This window comes from Rhinichthys klamathensis, unplaced genomic scaffold (genome assembly GCF_029890125.1).
Source record: "Rhinichthys klamathensis goyatoka isolate OS25496 unplaced genomic scaffold, OSU_Roscu_1.1 h1tg000127l_1, whole genome shotgun sequence".
In the NCBI taxonomy this organism is placed as follows: Eukaryota; Metazoa; Chordata; class Actinopteri; order Cypriniformes; family Leuciscidae; genus Rhinichthys; species Rhinichthys klamathensis.
The window spans coordinates 2,247,362-2,264,185 of NW_026606664.1; the positions used below are offsets into that span (position 1 = coordinate 2,247,362).

A 16,824-nucleotide genomic window follows, 5' to 3' on the forward strand; every position below is an offset into this window, starting at 1 on the left:
TCAAATAAAGGCCGGGGCCTTTATTTACCTGAACTGCAGATGGTAGCCGGCTTTTATTTGAAGCAGGCTTTTATTAGAGGCAGGCCTTTATTTCTAATTCGCGATCCCCGCCCGCCCGCCAGCCAAGTTTCCATGGTGACGCGTCATGCTTGGCACGTGTTCACCACAGCCAAAATAGCGCTGTATGACAGATGTAGCGCTTTTATTTCTAAATATTAACAAACTTGCTTACCATGTCATCAACTATCTTCTATTCTGACTCTCAAATCCGTGTAAGTGAGTTTGTTTTGTCGTTTAAAACCCTTTATAAATGATCTTGATCTGGAACGTGAGATGGGCACCGCAGTTCGGAGATTCCTGTTGTATTTGTTAAGTTACAGCGCGTGAATTCTTCAGTTTCTCCCGAAATACATGAAAGTAAGTGGCCGGTGAACTGGGAGAAGAATAGAGTAAACTTTATAGTTACTTACACACTGTGTATCTGATATGAATAAAACACGTTGCCAAATATATTTGAATGGATTGTTATTGCTGCTTCCATAGACACCATTGTGTATTTTACAAACTATAAATTTATTGTTTTGCTATAAATCATATCTATTTAAATGTCTGAAACCTAAAATAAACATGTGGTTAAAAACACTGAATAGTTGTGATATATGACAAGCGCTGAGCGCGTCCGTCTTTGAGTGTACACTCATTTAAAGTGTACCTATTCACACTATTTTTTCCCCGGCCTTAATTTGAGACCGGCCTTTATTTGTCCGCGTTGACCACGCCCCCGGCCACTATCAGAGGCCCGGCGTTTATTTGAATACCGGTCTTTATTTGAGGAATTACGGTAGTTACATATTAGGACACTCTAGTAAATAAACAGTATGTAGTTGAAAGTATGTCCTGTGAAGCAAATGGTATAGATGTGTCATTGAGGCGCAAATGACTCTGTCTCTCCAGACTGAACCATCCTGGAGTGTCCCAACAGTCCTCTATCAGCATATTGATGAAATCCATTGCACTAAATGGGCATTAGCATACTGTGATGATGAAGGCCATTGTGTCACGTTTAAGTCACATGTATACCTTTAAAAGGGTTTTTGAAGTACTAGGGCAGTAAAGAGTTCTGCCCATATTTGCTCAGTCCTATAAATCCTTCAGGGTAGCTGTTTGTGTTCAATAAATAGTGAGTTTGGTTAGCACTTGAGATGGGAGTTGTTCAAACAAGATGATTCATAAGTTTGATACCCATTTGTGAGTCTTTTTTAAGTGACTTATTAAAAAGTCATGCTATTCAGATGCTGCTCAGTAGACATTGCAATATAGGCACTTGATGCATCAAATATTTTGTAATAATGCGTTTATCATGGCAAATGGAGTATTATCCACTTACACTCACTAATACTGTGTTTGACCCCCTTTCGCCTTCAGAACTGCCTTAATTCTACGTGGCATTGATTCAACAAGGTGCTGAAAGCATTCTTTAGAAATGTTGGCCCATATTGATAGGATAGCATCTTGCAGTTGACAGAGATTTGTGGGATGCACATCCAGGGCAGGAAGCTCCCGTTCCACCACATCCCAAAGATGCTCTATTGGGTTGAGATCTGGTGACTGTGGGGGCCATTTTAGTACAGTGAACTCATTCTTCTTCTTTCTTCTTTTTTCTTTTGGCATTTATATAGCGCTTTCATATGTACTACTGTACACCCAAAGCGCTTTACAGTCATATCAGGGGTTCTCTCCTCAACCAGCACCAGTGTGCAGCATCCACTTGGATGATGCGACGGCAGCCACAGTACAATGGCGCCAGTGCGCTCACCACACACCAGCTATAGTTGGAGAGGAGAGAGAATGATAGAGCCAATTCAGTGGATGGGGATTATTAGGAGGCAATGATTGGCAAGGGTCAATGGGTGGAATGTGGCCAGGGCACCGGGGTTACACCCCTACTCTTTATGAGAAGTGCCATGGGATTTTTAATGACCACAGAGAGTCAGGGCCTCGGTTTAACGTCTCATCCGAAGGACGGTGCTCTTTGACAGTATAGTGTCCCCGTCACTATACTGGGGCGTTAGGACCCACACAGACCACAGGGTGAGCACCCCCTGCTGGCCTCACTAACACCTCTTCCAACAGCAACCTGGTTTTCTCAGGAGGTCTCCCATCCAGGTACTAACCAGGCTCAGCCCTGCTTAGCTTCAGTGGGCAACCAGTCTTGGGCTACAGGGTGATATGGCTGCTGGCTACTCAGATTGCCATGTTCAAGAAACCAATTTGAAATGATTCGAGCTTTGTGACATGGTGCATTATCCTGCTGGAAGTAGCCATCAGAGGATGGGGTACATGGTGGCCATAAAGGGATGGACATGGTCAGAAACAATGCTCAGGTAGGCCGTGGCATTTAAACGATGCCCAAATGGCACTAAGGGGCCTAAAGTGTGCCAAGAAAACTTCCCCCACACCATTACACCACCACCACCACCAGCCTGCACAGTGGTAACAAGGCATGATGGATCCATGTTCTCATTCTGTTTACGCCAAATTCTGACTCTACCATCTGAATGTCTCAACAGAAATCGAGACTCATCAGACCAGGCAGCATTTTTCCAGTCTTCAACTGTCCAATTTTGGTGAGCTCTTGCAAATTGTAGCCTCTTTTTCCTATTTGTAGTGGAGATGAGTGGTACCCGGTGGGGTCTTCTGCTGTTTTAGCCCATCCGCCTCAAGGTTGTGCGTGTTGTGGCTTCACAAATGCTTTGCTGCATACCTCGGTTGTGACGAGTGGCTATTTCAGTCAAAGTTGCTCATCTATCAGCTTGAATCAGTCGGCCCATTCTCCTCTGACCTCTAGCATCAACACGGCATTTTCGCCCACAGGACTGCCGCATACTGGATGTTTTTCCCTTTTCACACCATTCTTTGTAAACCCTAGAAATGGTTGTGCGTGAAAATCCCAGTAACTGAGCAGACTGTGAAATACTCAGACCGGCCCGTCTGGCACCAACAACCATGCCACGCTCAAAATTGCTTAAATCACCTTTCTTTCCCATTCTGACATTCAGTTTGGAGTTCAGGAGATTGTCTTGACCAGGACCACACCCCTAAATGCATTGAAGCAACTGCCATGTGATTGGTTGATTCGATAATTGCATTAATGAGAAATTGAACAAGTGTTCCTAATAATCCTTTAGGTGAGTGTACATTGTTTGTAGTGTTGATAGTTTGAGCAGTCGTTTCCATCTCAGGATGAGCTTCATGCAGGGTCCGCTGAGACCACAAACAGTGCATGGACTGTAGTAAGAAAGTCATGGAGAAATAGAAAGAGACGGAATTGGGGAAGATGGAACTATTTTAAGCCTGCTGTGTAATTAATTATAAGCCAACCGCACGAAACAGAAAAGGCTTTTAACTGCTATTGCTCTCATCCCGTTTTTTTTTTTTTTTTGCTGTTTAACCATCCTCCAGCTCATTCACTACATTAGCTATTCTTTTGTTTGCTCATTCACAACGTAAAAAGACATTTTACTATTTATGCTTAGTCACTTCATACGTCTTCATTGATCAGATAGCTATTCCATCTATTTACACCTATAAAACGGATAATTTCTATGATGATGCTAGAGGCAGCGACATTTTCTGTTACTTTATTGTTGTTTATAATTATTTTTATTTGTATTTTCATGTGTCCCTTTTTATCACATTTTATATCTTTTTTATTTTTTGTTTTAATTGTAATTTTTATATTACTTTTAATTAGTTTTTTTTTTCTTTTTCATTGTCACTTTTTATTGACAGAAACGGTCAATTTAAGTATTAATAATAGTATTTATAATTACTATTATTATAATGATAACATTTTAAAAAATATATTAATATAAATATATTTAATAAATAATTGTACATGTTTTCATTGTCACTTTTTATTGACAGAAACGGTACCGGGTTGAAAGTGAGTAGAAATGGGAACAGAAAACAACAAAGGCCAGATTTCAACCGTCATATCTTAATGCGTATTAATCAATCGTATAACTATCTGATTGGTATGTACATAATTTACACTTGCAAAATGGATCTAAGTTCTCTATTAATTTTTATAATAATGGATAGTTCAGTTCCTTGATTATGATTGGTTGAGCCGCGTTCAAACCTGTGACTGCATTACATCTGTATTATGCACCATAGTATATAACAATTTAACTTCCATGTTAACTTCAAGCTAATGCTGAACAGCAACATTTTCCCTTGAGCGCTTCCTTCATCCTATTTTGACTTAATGTTCCTTTGTCCATAATTGCTTGATCACTTGTGCATTGCGAAATTCCTAAATTTTCCAAGCTAATTCCATTTGGGATGAGTAAAGCTTGCATCTGTGGCCTGAATAACCCAATGCATTTATGTCTCAAACTACCTCCTGAGGTGTTCCCACATGATCCACAGCTTAAGGAACCAATCTCCGTTGGGACTAGCAATCTGTGCAGGAAATGACCTACGTCGTGACTAATTGTTTGGGACCTGAACGTCTTTCCCCCTGCACCGTTCCCAGCTTAGCGACAAGAGCTCTCCATCCTCTCAGAAAACGATCCGTTTGACGGGATTTGGGATGAAAAAGCTCTTGAGTGGCCGCTGAAGAGTTTATTTCATCATGATGATGACGAGGAGTCCTTGAACTCTGTCGCTCTCATATAGTTGTGTGCAAGAGGAGGCTCCGGTCCGGGCGGCATTCATTAAAATTGGTCAATGTGGATCTTTATGTCATCGTGCTCTGCTCCGAGAATTCACAATAGCCCAGCTGCCTCCTTCTGAGCCGAGCCGGCTTTGAGAGCTCACGAGAGAGCGAGGGAATGTTTATCTGCTCATTTTTGCTGTGAAGCAGCAGTCACTCATGTGTCGTATACTTGTCAGTCTCAGCCATGCAACTAGGGGTTTCTGCTGTCTGTTGTCTTTGGACTAAAAAAATTATTGACTTAAGTTTCTAACTTGTGATGTTCTTTGTCACTTTTCACTGTGAATGTGGCCTTAAACCAGTATTTAAAAAATATATATTATTATTTATTATTTTTTAATAAAAAAAGAATCAGTGGAAGAATGCTCAACTGGCTTTTGATAAGTTTTGATGTCTGCTGTCAACTAACCTGTTCTATCTATCTATCTATCTATCTATCTATCTATCTATCTATCTATCTATCTATCTATCTATCTATCTATCTATCTATCTATCTATCTATCTATCTATCTATCTATCTATCTATCTATCTATCTATCTATCTATCTATCTATCTATCTATCTATCTATCTATCTATCTATCTGTCTATCTATGTGTCTATCTATGTGTCTATCTATGTGTCTATCTATATGTCTGTCTGTCAGTTTATCTATCTATCTACCTATACCTATCTATGTCTGTCTGTCTGTCTGTCTGTCTGTCTGTCTGTCTGTCTACTTTCTATCTATCTATCTCATAGGCGGAAATCGCGGGGGGGTCGGGGGGTCAGGACCCCCCCTATCTGAGGGTTGTCCCCCCTAAAATATCATTAAAATATGTGTGTTGTAAATAAAATAATGATATATTCTTAAAATAATTGTTTAAGAAATAAAATAATACAAATGCAAACGGGGCAACAACAAAAAAAACGTTTTAAACATTTTGAGTCCCTCCTCCCTTGCCTCACAGTGCTTTGGTCCACTGCCTCCGCCCCTTTTACCTCATCACCGAGCACCGACACACACACATTCCGGTGGCGGGAGAGATGAACTATGTTTTTGAGTAGTTGTGGAACTCCAGTAAGTCAATGTTATTTTATTCACTTTAAACATCGGATGAAGTGATTATTTTCTCTTTAATATAGATGATGCTGAGTCATTAATAAATCATGTAAAAAACAAATATATGATTGTGTAACGTCACTAATGTACTTTTGTCACTGATGTAGTCTAGCGATTATAACGTTTAACGTTTACCTAGCTTGTTTAATACAGTATATCCCCCCACACACACCCACACCCACACCCATAGAGTGTACGCATACACTACGTGATGTAGTCTTGTAGATTAGTCCGGGTGCGCATTTAGATTTTAACGCTTTCACTGTGATTTAGTCGGTTTATATAATTTAATTAGTGTTGTGCCTGAACGCGTTCATTGAACGATGTTCATATTTTGGGCGAACGTGAACTGAACGTGCTGTATTACTGCCTGATGAACAACGTTACTTTGAACGCGTTCATTCTGGTGTCTGTGAACGCACGTTCTCTCAGTTTAACTTCGTTCAATAGGGTGCCAGATTTCTATAGAGCCTTCCAGGCAAAAACGCGGCTAAAGATTCTTCAAAACCATACATTTTTTGTAAATAAGTTGTTTACACAAAACAACTAATTTACAAAAAAATGTATAGTTTTGAAGAATTTTTTTGGTCAATTTAGTCAGCTTTTTCATTAAACCAGAAAGAAACTTTGAGAAGAAGGATAATGGAATGGTCTCCATGCTACACTAATAATAGTAGTTAGGCTTTCCTCGGTGTACACATATTGCAAGTACAATTTTGCCTGTATTATTATTGGTGTCCCCTTCAAAAATTGCTCTTGAGAATTGTTATGTTTAATGTCCCCCCCAACATTTTGATGAAATTTTCGCCCCTCTATCTATATGTCTGTCTGTTTACTGTATCTATTCATCTATCTATCTATCTATCTATCTATCTATCTATCTATCTATCTATCTATCTATCTATCTATCTATCTATCTATCTATCTATCTATCTATCTATCTATCTATCTATCTATCTATCTATCTGTCTGTCTGTCTGTCTGTCTGTCTGTCTGTCTGTCTGTCTGTCTGTCTGTCTGTCTGTCTGTCTGTCTGTCTGTCTGTCTGTCTGTCTGCTATCTATCTGTCTGTCTACTATCTATCTATATCTGTCTGTCTACTATCTATCTATATCTGTCTGTCTACTATCTATCTGTCTGTCTGTCTGTCTACTATCTATCTGTCTATCTGTCTGTCTGTCTGTCTGTCTGTCTGTCTGTCTGTCTGCTCGCTTGTTATGATTGTCCACCAGCTAGACCATCACTGACCATCATAAACCAGCCTGAACCGACATGTGATTTCATGCTGATTTTTCCAGTTGGGTAAACTGAGCTGAATGCTGTCTGTAAATACAATTTAATAGAAGACAGATGTTCTATGCACAGTAGCTACAGAACACAATCACAAATCTTGCCTTCAATCTGATTTCATACTTTGCCCGTGTAGCATTGTGTGTGTACTTTTTGTTTTCTTGAGGAATTGTGTGCTTTAAGAAAAAAATGTTAGAGGAGAGAAATAAAACAAGCTGTCACAACAGAAAACAAACATAGTACATTTAATTTCTGTTGAAGAGCTCCCAGTGCCTGTAACAAAGTAAAACTCCATAAAATGTGGGAAGTCGAACCCACATGGCTCGTGTTGCGATTTATCTCCCCTGCTGTAAATAATTGCGTGTTTGGAATTATACCGGAGGAGACGTGGTGTGTTTGATGCACTGTCAGATTGCGTCTCGTGGTTGCAAACGGATTATAAAGCAGCACTTAATCAATTTCCAGTGCAAGTCGTGCGCCGACGTCCTTGTAAAAGTTCCCTGTCCGTAAGTTGATGTAATTATGACTTAATCTGTGAAATTTTCCATTCATCACCACACCCCAAAACATTTTGCCGTACAGGTTTTTCAAGAGTCGTAGCTCACAGAAATAAAGTGTGTTTATGACCCGAGAACGGTATGGTAATGTGCCATAAAAATAGAGAAAAGTGTGTGCCGCTACTCTAGGCGATGATCGGATAATTTATGAAGGCCGGGGATCATCAGAGGCGGACATGGTGAATCGCATTGTCCTTCCCCGCGGAGTATCTGTCATGATGAACGGGGGATGACATCAAACTTGTGCTAATCTCTCACCTTGTTGAAAGTCATACGCTTAAGCTCCTCTCCGTTTTTTTTTTTCAGTTGGGAAAGTGAAAGCTTTCTGCTCGTGATTCATGAATGATACCCAAACTTGGGTTGGCCGCACATATGCACTACATTATCGGGAAACATTGAGCCTTGGTGCTCATATGGGAGATTCAGGTTCGAATCTGGCCGTAAAACATTCTACCGTGCAATGTTTTAAACCGTGTTCTCTTCTCTTGTGTTGTCTCTCTACAGCAGAAGATGATCCCTGCCAGACTAACCCGTGCCTGCATGGTGGGAGCTGTCTGACCGAGGGGGAGGGATACAGTTGCCTTTGCCCTCAGGGCTATTCAGGAGAGAGCTGCGAGATCGGTAAGTGGATTAAGAGGGAGGTCAGGGTCGGGACAAAATAGGTCAAGGCCGTTTGAAGGAGCCCACAGCAGCTCTGCAAGTGCTCTTGAATTTATGCAGAGGGCTAAAATAGGATATAAAACCACTGCAAGCGCTTCTTCTGGGGGTTATTCCTTTGACCCTTGATGCAGAACCAATGAATATGATTATTAGCAAGTCGAAGACTTAAAATGTCTTCCAAAATTGAATTTAACAGTGTCTAGATAAGATGCTTTTTTGTGTGTGTGTGTGTGTGTGTGTGTGTTTGTTTGTTTCCATTTTTCCCAATTAGGGGTTATAAAGGAACTGAAAATAGTTTGTTAAAAAAAGAAATAGTAGTAATAATTATGTTATTATTTATTTATTAGTTAGTTGTAGTAGTAGTTGTTGTTGCTGGTAATAAAATTTATATATGTTATTAGTACATTATTTTTTTATTTTTGATATAACTCCTAATTATAATTATTATTATTTGTAGTATTATTATTAATAATAATATTATTATTATAGAAGATGAAGAACACATTTTTCACAATTGATATTACATGTATTGCAAATACATTACATTTTGAAATAGCTTGAGAAATCTCAAGGGGTACAGGTAAATCATTTTGGCTATAGGGGCTCAGCTGACAGCAAAAATTGGGAACCCCTGGTGTAGTCGATCTGGCACGGTAGCTCTGCAGGGGAAGATGGTTTACAGAAGCCAACTGTGAGGTGGCATGTACGGGAAGTGGCTGCGTGATCTGACAGGACTGCACACAGCTCATTCTTCTCTGTCAGACAAGAACCGGAACAGGTGAAGGGAGAGCTGCGCTGGAGGTTGGAAGGGTTTCGAGAAAATGAGAGCACTCTCTGAACAGGAGGGCAAGGCTATGCTGTAGAGAAAAAGAGAGCGAGATAAATAGGTAGAAAGGAAAGGAATAATATTTATGGAGCAGCTAGAACTTTACCCACTTGAAGAGAACATGAAATGACAGTGTTTACAAAGCACTTAACATTCACAAAATGGGGTATTTCTGAGTAATAATATAGGATATTTTATCCATTCAAATTGGATTGAATCATGAAAAGAGGATGTTGTTGTTGGTTATACAAATTTAATAACTTTAATAATAATAATAACTTTAATTTGGTATAGCGCTTTTAAAAGTTAATTCTCAGAGCGCTTAACATAGACAATAGATAAAATAAGCATGACATACAAACTATTACAGTACATGCATACAAACAATGTTATAAATCTAAAAAAAATTAAAATCAATAAACAAAACATAAGTTAAACAAAACCATAAAATATATTACATGGAGAACCACAACAATCATGTTTCACCCAAAAGCTTCTTTAAAATAATAAGTTTTAAGGGATGACTTAAACAATTTCAGAGATGGAGCACTTCGAATTTGTGAGGGCAGTGAATTCCATACCTTTGGGGCAACCGAAGAAAACGCCCTGTCACCCATAGTTTTCAGGCGCGTTACCGGAACAACTAAAAGACCAGCATCGGCTGAGCGAAGATTACGTGTCGGAACGTAGGGTACTAAAAGATCAGAAAGATATTGCGGAGCAAGTCCATTTAACGCCTTGTAGGTCAACATAAGAATTTTAAAATCAACACGAAATTTAACAGGCAGCCAATGCAATGTCTCTAAAACAGGTTTTATATGGTCTCTTTTTCTGGTCCTGGTCAGAATACGTGCAGCAGAATTTTGTACCCACTGAAGTCTGTGCAGAATAGATTTCGATGCTCCCGCCAACAAGGCATTACAATAATCAATCCTTGAAAAAACCAGAGTATTAATTTGTTTTTCTGCTACAGAGAAGGGCAGCATGGGTCGCAATTTAGATATATTTCTAAGGTGAAAAAATGAGACTTTAACAGTATTACGTACATACAGGTCAAATGTTAAATTAGAATCAAAAATGACTCCCAAGTTTTTTAATTTAGATTTGAACTGTATATCAGAGCCGTCCACATTTAAAGCTACAGATTTCACACTACGTAACTGGTGAGACGAACCAATAAGCATCACTTCAGTTTTATCGCTATTTAGACATAGATAATTAACAGACATCCAATTTTTGATTTCTGCAATACAGTTAGAAAGGTGAGTAACAGCGACATTAACATCAGGCTTTGAGTGAATGTAATTTCACTACATATATGATAAAAAGGCTTTGGCAACCACCCATAACATTTGTTCTCAGAAGACGCCCGACACCGACACCCCAAAAAAACTAAATGACAAATCAATGAAAATGAAATGATTTCCCACGGCCCTCGACCTCGTCCTGCTCGACACAATGTGCCATGACGGTCTGTAGATGAAATGCACCAAATACTGTTCCAAATGGAAAAACAGTCGAGGACGAATTCGAAAAGTTTTTCAGAAATTTCAAAATGGCGGTAATATTTTAAGAACAACATTGACAGATTCAAGGAGATATCAAATGAATTGATTCTAGCTGGCACAGTTCCAGAATTATTAGCAAAAGGGTAAATCTGATCATTATAGCACCACCTAATGTCTGACTGAAGTATGTACAGCTGAGTGGGAGGGATTTGGGACCACTCTACCTAGTTCTACAATTACAGTCTTTGACGAACAGTTTTAGGGCAGAAACATAAGGGAGGATGAGGAGACAATCTGAACAAACACTCATAATAACACTTGTAATGCTGGATAAAATGCTGGCTTTTCTCTAACTAGACTTACTGTTGTATTAGGAACACTGCTTTTGTGTTCATCTTATGACCATTATAGACCGAACAGACAGCTGAGGCCCTAATAAGGTGCCATTACGGAGAGGCGTCTGGATGTCAAAGGTCCCAGCTGTGTTATGTTGGAGAGGTCGAAGGTTATCAAAGCTGCATTATCCCGAGTCTCATTATCAATCTTTTCTGTAGCTCAAACAGTAGAGTGTTGGCGTTTGCAACGTCAAGGTCATGGGTTCGATTCCCAGGGAAAGCAAGAACTGATCAGAATGTAAATGTGTACTTTGAAATGCAATGTAAGTCACTTTGGATAAAAGCGTCTGCCAAATGCATAAATATAAATGTAAATCTGTTCACGCTCCAACTGCAGAGTCGATATTTGAATTATGCTAAACTACGACAAACAGTTGATTTTTCACTAGCACTTTTGCTAGTAAGCATTACAGTGTGATGCTAACTGTAGTGTTGGCTAATAACCCGTTATTCGGTTCACACATATTTTTATACAATTCTGCACTGCTTTAGGGATCCATTTTAGGTTTGTGACGTAAATGGCATTTAGAAGAAGAAAATTCATGTTTATGTAATTCCTATAATTTTGGACGTTGCAAGTTCCTTCAGGTGATTTAGTAATTGGCTTTTCTTGGCTACTGGAAGAGCATTCTGTGTTAGCAGTGTGTGTAATATTAATTACAGCCAAAAGCACAAGGTTAATTGCATATTAATGCAAACTCTTTTTACCACATTTGTACTAATCTAACACTTGATCTCTCCAGTCAATGTGTCATCAGACGAAAGAAGGATGAATTATGTAGGGAAAGTGTTCTTTGATTCTCTTTTTTGTATTCATATTCATAAGCGCTGCTTGCTAAGACTCGCCTTGCACCGTTTATGCTACAAACATGAATGATTGCTACTGTACCTTTGCTTTATTGAGGAAAGGTGTACTTTTACAAATATTTGCATTGGATAAAACTTGGTGGAGAACGCGGGCATATTTTCAAAAACATACTTTTATAGATCAAGGAACCCTGAGCCACATCTATAAATCACAAAATCACAGAGACTTGGAGGTAGGCTCTTTTTGACTTGGGCCTCTAGAAACCACCCACAACACCCTTGCAACCACTTAGCAACCACTTAGCAACACCCTAGCAACTGTATTGCAACACCATAACAAACTCTACCGTCGCTCTCTACCTTAGGAACAAAATGCATAGATAAATGACACTGCAACACATTATCCTTGGACTCCGTCCTTGGGGACTCAAGTTGTGCTCAGCAATTTGGGAAGCATTTAGGATCCTTGCATAATTTATTGACTGCGCATCTGCCGGGCAATTGAAACATTTATGAGAAAGAGCAAAGAGCCATCTGAAGGAAGTGATCTTCTCCCTGCCGCAAGCAACACATGCCAACATCAACAAGCTGTCCATCAATCTACATGGGTCTCCCACTCTAGGTGATACATGAGCTAGATTGAGACACATCCTGAGTTTAGTTATGTTCAATAATTTAAGGAACAGTTGAAGAGTTCACACATTTATTTGAGAAGCAAAATGGTGCAGAAATACCTTGACTGGTTTGGATTGCCGCCCATAACTGTTCGTAAGCATAAGATAAAACCCAAAACATCCTACTTCTGGACACATCGCCAGTTAAATGAGTTTTTAGTCTTGTTTACCGCTTTTAAAATGCATTTACAGTTCTATAATTTCAACTTCAAATGAACTAAATGAATGCTCCAGGTTCAAAACACGTTTTTATTGACAAAGTGTAATCAATAACCATAAACAATCATTTTGATGTATCCCTCAGTTTTTAAAAGAAGTAAAAATGGTGATTACAATAGAAGTCTATGTGGCAAGTCATTTCGGAGGGTTTTGTAATGAAAAACGATTACTTTAATTATTTGTTATTTGAGCTGTATAATGCTATTTACATACTGCTGTTATTAGCAGCATTATTTGAATATTATTCTCTCAGTTACAATTTAAGATTATGGTGATATTCTCTTTGTTTTCTACATTTCAGAGTTAAAGGTCCACCGCAAATCAGCCATGGTTGGATCAACACATTAGTGTAGAGGTTACTCAATGACTTATGGGTCACAACTGCTGCAAATGGGGATTGGGTGGTTGCTCTGTGCATTAAAACAATTGAAAAGCCAAATACAAATGCTGGCAGTGAGATTTATTCAGCCTGCAGGGGAAGTGGCTAATGTTTCTTGGCTGAATAGTGCAAATACAATTTTACAGTGCAAACATAATGAAGTCAGACCGAAGCACACCCATATGATTCAATACTCATTCACTTTGTTTCAAACAGTCAATAAATACAGTCGACAGCTTATAAATATACACCACACTTGTAAGTGGATCCTTTGTCTAAAAAGGGACAAAATTTCACGTCTTGTTACGTAGATTTTAGCATTTAAAAATACTTTATTTGCAGGGCCAACACGTGTCAGCTCAAACAGGCCTTCAAATATACACTACCGTATACTGTAGTATACAAATATATATATATATATATTTGTATATTCCACTCTTTCTCTCAGTCTCTCTTTTTCACTCTACTACATTCTCTTTTTCAGTGCTGCTCCCTCGACCCCTGTCCACTCTGCCCTGTTGTTATTTGGCAGAAAGGCTGTATGAAAATTGCAATGCACTTCCAAAATGGAGTGAAAGCAGCCCTTTTGGTCCCATAAGCCTTTTTCTCCAGTAATTCATTGCATTTGCCTCCACCAGACTGCCATATATTTTCTCCACCCTTAACCTCGTATGCATTTCCTCTATGGCTTAGTTTGGTCCCTCTGCCTATACGACGAAATACGCAACATATTGGCAGACATGCAAACACATTTGAAACCAAGATGTTTGTAGGATTGTCAACTGATTAAATTTATATAAATGTAATAAAGCATATATAGCATATTATTATTATTATTATAAATATTAATACATTAATTTAATAACTAAGTTTATTTCCCCAATTATTTTATTCCCAATAGATAGACAGAAAGACAGATAGGATGACAGAACGATACAATGATAGACAGACAGACAGTTAGATAGATAGACAGACAGACAGACATATTTGTTATGTTAATTATGTTTTTTATGTGTTATAAAATATTATAATTTTCAGATTTAACTAATTGATCATTCTTTATCTATCTTTATATTAAAATATCAAAATAAACCCTTCAGCAACCCTCTATTGTATTTACATCAGACTCCATAATTGCATTTGATAAATGAAGTTTGCCCTATTCATATTTTTGCCCTACAACCCTGGAGAGCAACTTTCTTCTGGGACTTTTCCCGAGAGGAAGCTCAGCCCACTGCAGCTTCTTTCACATCGGTGCGCCTGTTGATTGATGGCTATGTGGGCAAGCCAATCCCCCAGTGCACGGCTGCTCTTTACACGAGATGATCAGCCCCGCCCGGCACCAGTGGCTCATTAAATCATCCCTTGACACATTCTATCCTGCATGGAGAAGTGATCAACAAATCATTGACAATCATTCTTCATTTGCTGACAAGTACCGCGGGGCGAGGGGCTATGTGGACCTGAGCACCTTCGGGCTGTCGGAACGGGCCGGCGCACACAGACAACCTCAGGTCCATCTGCTCCGTCAGACTAATGTTGGCAAAGACAGGTAGAGGGCGGCCCAGTTGGCAGCCCAACACGACAGCAGGGGGCGGAGCAAAAGAAAACACAGATCTGGAGATTAACGAGTTTTTATGAGTTTGGCTCACCAGGCGATCACAGAAGTTGAATACACCTGCTGCTGTCCATAAAGTCCTGGACCACCACATTGCTACAGTTTACAGCTAAAGCCAAGCTCACACTCTCATACCGAAACTCATTGTCCTTTTGTTTTTCAAGTTGGCAACAAAAAGCCAAGCCTCGGATTGCACTAGTCACATACAATAAATCAAATGCAAAAAATGTTGGCATTGTAAAATTTGCTAGTGTTGGAACCCAGTAGTTTTTTTTTTTTTAAAGGCTTATACCAATATCTTGGACAGCAGGGTTATTTTATTTACAGGTATTTAAATAATACTTGCTGGATTTTTTTTTTTTTTTTACTTTATTATTTTGAAATTAAAAATGCATACCATCTAGTGCAATAATTTGAAATAAATAAATTGAACTTGAGATTAAATACTAAAATAATGTATAAATAAATACAAATATATACATATAAAATAAAATGTGAAAACTTGATCTAAAATCTGTTTAAAAAAATATACTTAAAATTCTATTCTGTTCTGTAGTCCTTATGGTTCATGTTTCACAAATAAAAAACTTGTTAAAAGCATATAAATTGTTATTTTTGTTTTTGTTGTTGTTGTGTAAAATAAAAAGTACATAATATTTACTAAATTTGAAAAGCCATTTTTAAAAATGTAACTTAATATTAAAAACTAAATATAAATAAAATATTTATAACTATTAAAAAATATACAAAAACATGATAAAATAAATCTGTAAAAACATACTTAATATTATACAAATATTTTACCAAATTATTTTAACTTTTTTGGCAGTCCTATTATAGTATAATTTTTCACAACTAGAGAAATTGTTCAAAACTAATGAAAAAGTAAACCATGTAGCCACCTGTGCATTAAGTAATTAGTCAGGTTACACTAATTGTACACCTAGTACACAGTGAATGCGAGATTGGGGCCAATATGATATAAATCATAGTGTTTGTCTTTTAATTATTAGACAGGACAGTTAAAAAGACTAATGAGAATTGAGAGAGAGAATAAACCATCAAAACTAGAAAACACAAAACCGAATGTGCGCAGGGCGAATGTATGGTTGGCTTAACACTCTACGGATGAGGGGATGAAATGATGTGTACTGGCGTCTGATTGGATGCTGATTCAGCAGTGTCAGTCATCGTCCATGTGACGGTCCTCTGCAGTAGGATGGGAACAGAATTTGTAAAGCCCTAGTCATTTACTGTACATTTGGGGACAAATTGATTTCCTATGAAGTCAGTGTCTGGGTTTTGGAGCCTCTTATCGCTGTGGCAGCTGGATGGACGTGTTGTCCCGCGAATGAGTTCTGGAAATGAATTATGTGGGGTGCGGGAGCTGGGGGGTTCCTCTTATCGCTGCTTTACCAGGACCACTATCACGTGAAGGTGTGCCAGTGCTTTGAGCTTTTTACGCCGCTCTGTGTTAAATCACAAATGCTTATCACAGATTTCTGTGCGGAAGAACAGAGATGCTAATGCTAATGCTAAAAGACGGCTATACTTCACTGCAAAGTAAATAGCTGCTTTGTTGGTATCCTTTTTATGTGTCTCACTAATCTGAGACCTAATTTGCCATTTACAAGAAACGCCACAAAGTGTGTCTTTTTTTGGGTCTATCTATCTATCCATCCATCCATCTGTCTGTCTGTTCTGTCTATACGTCTATCTATCTATCTATCTATCTATCTATCTATCTATCTATCTATCTATCTATCTATCTATCTATCTCTATCTATCTCTATCTATCTATCTATCTATCTATCTATCTATCTATCTATCTATCTATCTATCTATCTATCTATCTATCTATCTATCTATCTATCTATCTATCTATCTATCTATCTATCTATCTATCTATCTATCTATCTATCTATCTATCTATCTATCTATCTCTATCTATCTATATATATATATATACACTCACCGGCCACTTTATTAGGTACCCCATGCTAGTAACGGGTTGGACCCCCTTTTGCCTTCAGAACTGCCTCAATTCTTCGTGGCATAGATTCAACAAGG

The 16,824-nt window shown here is 38.4% G+C and overlaps 1 protein-coding gene across 1 annotated transcript in view; it reads left to right on the top strand.

The window, feature by feature from the left end:
- The window catches only part of ncanb (neurocan b), a 133,189-nt gene that overhangs the window by 75,939 nt on the left and 40,426 nt on the right, over positions 1–16,824 (top strand). Inside the window, exon 9 of the mRNA XM_056256470.1 lies at positions 8,173–8,289. Within this exon, the coding sequence (XP_056112445.1) occupies positions 8,173–8,289 (117 nt within the window). The remainder of the gene's footprint in view (positions 1–8,172; positions 8,290–16,824) is intronic.